Consider the following 2,500-nt stretch of genomic DNA (forward strand, 5'->3'; position numbering starts at 1 on the left):
AAAAACACCAAAATCAACAAAACCGGACTTCCATCCCCCAACAACCTCAAAAGCAACGACGGAAAGTGAAGGAAATTCCTGCGCCGAGAATTTCCAGCTTTGAGAGAAAACAGCGACCGTCCATCCTTGCGGGGAAGGTCAGAGGCATCGGCGATCGCGGGACCGAAAAAGTCGCTCGCTCGCTCGCTCTCCAGGTGAGTTCCGACGGAAGTGGTGTTCTGGTGCTCGGCAGGAGAAGCGAAAGGAGTTTTCTGGCTCTGAATGGCTGGTGTTTCTGGGACTGAATGGCTGGAGTTTCTGGCTCTGAATGGCTGGAGTTTCTGGGACTGAATGGCTGGAGTTTCTGGCTCTGAATGGCTGGTGTTTCTGGCTCTGAATGGCTGGTGTTTCTGGCTCTGAATGGCTGGAGTTTCTGGGACTGAATGGCTGGAGTTTCTGGCTCTGAATGGCTGGTGTTTCTGGCTCTGAATGGCTGGTGTTTCTGGCACTGAATGGATGGAGTTTATGGCTCTGAATGGCTGGTGTTTCTGGTTCTGAATGGCTGGAGTTTCTGGCTCTGAATGGCTGGTGTTTGTGACATTGAATGGCTGGAGTTTCTGGAACTGAATGGCTGGTGTTTCTGGCACTGAATGGCTGGTGTTTGTGGCACTGAATGGCTGGAGTTTCTGGGACTGAATGGCTGGAGTTTCTGGCTCTGAATGGCTAGAGTTTCTGGCTCTGAATGGCTGGAGTTTCTGGCACTGAATGGCTGGAGTTTCTGGCTCTGAATGGCTGGAGTTTCTGGGACTGAATGGCTGGAGTTTCTGGCTCTGAATGGCTGGAGTTTCTGGGACTGAATGGCTGGAGTTTCTGGCTCTGAATGGCTGGAGTTTCTGGGACTGAATGGCTGGAGTTTCTGGCTCTGAATGGCTGGAGTTTCTGGGACTGAATGGCTGGAGTTTCTGGCTCTGAATGGCTGGAGTTTCTGGCTCTGAATGGCTGGAGTTTCTGGGACTGAATGGCTGGAGTTTGTGGGACTGAATGGCTGGAGTTTCTGGCTCAGAATGGCTGGAGTTTCTGGGACTGAATGGCTGGAGTTTCTGGCTCTGAATGGCTGGAGTTTCTGGGACTGAATGGCTGGAGTTTCTGGCTCTGAATGGCTGGAGTTTCTGGCTCTGAATGGCTGGAGTTTCTGGGACTGAATGGCTGGAGTTTCTGGCTCTGAATGGCTGGAGTTTCTGGCTCTGAATGGCTGGAGTTTCTGGGACTGAATGGCTGGAGTTTCTGGAACTGAATGGCTGGAGTTTCTGGAACTGAATGGCTGGAGTTTCTGGGACTGAATGGCTGGAGTTTCTGGCTCTGAATGGCTGGAGTTTCTGGGACTGAATGGCTGGAGTTTCTGGAACTGAATGGCTGGAGTTTCTGGAACTGAATGGCTGGAGTTTCTGGGACTGAATGGCTGGAGTTTCTGGCTCTGAATGGCTGGAGTTTCTGGGACTGAATGGCTGGAGTTTCTGGCTCTGAATGGCTGGAGTTTCTGGGACTGAATGGCTGGAGTTTCTGGCTCTGAATGGCTGGAGTTTCTGGCTCTGAATGGCTGGAGTTTCTGGGACTGAATGGCTGGAGTTTGTGGGACTGAATGGCTGGAGTTTCTGGCTCAGAATGGCTGGAGTTTCTGGGACTGAATGGCTGGAGTTTCTGGCTCTGAATGGCTGGAGTTTCTGGGACTGAATGGCTGGAGTTTCTGGCTCTGAATGGCTGGAGTTTCTGGCTCTGAATGGCTGGAGTTTCTGGGACTGAATGGCTGGAGTTTCTGGCTCTGAATGGCTGGAGTTTCTGGCTCTGAATGGCTGGAGTTTCTGGGACTGAATGGCTGGAGTTTCTGGAACTGAATGGCTGGAGTTTCTGGCTCTGAATGGCTGGAGTTTCTGGGACTGAATGGCTGGTGTTTGTGGGACTGAATGGCTGGAGTTTCTGGCTCTGAATGGCTGGAGTTTCTGGGACTGAATGGCTGGTGTTTCTGGGACTGAATGGCTGGAGTTTCTGGCTCTGAATGGCTGGAGTTTCTGGCTCTGAATGGCTGGTGTTTGTGGCACTGAATGGCTGGAGTTTCTGGCTCTGAATGGCTGGTGTTTGTGGCTCTGAATGGCTGGAATTTCTGGCACTGAATGGATGGCACTGGATGGCTGGCACTGCAATTGGTGCTCTTGTCCGTCTAGTTAATTATTTTTGTGTTTTTAATATATTTGTGATTCGTGTTCTTAATATCCTTGATGTTATTGGCTTCCGTATTACCGTTATTGTTGTTGCTGTTGCTGCTATTATTATTATTATTATTATTATTATTATTATTATTATTGTTTTGTTGTTGTTGTTATTGTCATTATTATTGTTATCATTATTATTGTTATCTTACTATTATTATTATTATTATTATTATTATTATTATTTTTATTATTACTATTATTATTATTATCATAATAGTAATGATAACAATAATAATGATGATATTAATGATAAT

At 47.6% G+C, this 2,500-nt stretch overlaps 2 protein-coding genes across 2 annotated transcripts in view; one reads left to right on the top strand and one right to left on the bottom strand.

Moving 5' to 3' along the window:
• LOC138865580 (proteoglycan 4-like) overlaps positions 1 to 2,500 on the bottom strand; it is a 9,734-nt gene that overhangs the window by 418 nt on the left and 6,816 nt on the right. The window contains exons 2-3 of the mRNA XM_070136274.1: positions 1,869 to 2,194; positions 24 to 763 (exon numbers count right to left, since the gene is read on the bottom strand). Of these exons, the coding sequence (XP_069992375.1) occupies positions 24 to 763; positions 1,869 to 2,194 (1,066 nt within the window). The remainder of the gene's footprint in view (positions 1 to 23; positions 764 to 1,868; positions 2,195 to 2,500) is intronic.
• Positions 1 to 2,500, top strand: part of LOC113824067 (probable G-protein coupled receptor Mth-like 1) — a gene marked incomplete in the record, with an annotated part of 104,705 nt that overhangs the window by 343 nt on the left and 101,862 nt on the right. The window contains 1 exon segment of the mRNA XM_070136112.1: positions 1 to 194. This exon segment is cut by the window's left edge and continues 343 nt beyond it.

Source organism: Penaeus vannamei, chromosome 21 (genome assembly GCF_042767895.1).
Source record: "Penaeus vannamei isolate JL-2024 chromosome 21, ASM4276789v1, whole genome shotgun sequence".
In the NCBI taxonomy this organism is placed as follows: domain Eukaryota; kingdom Metazoa; phylum Arthropoda; class Malacostraca; order Decapoda; family Penaeidae; genus Penaeus; species Penaeus vannamei.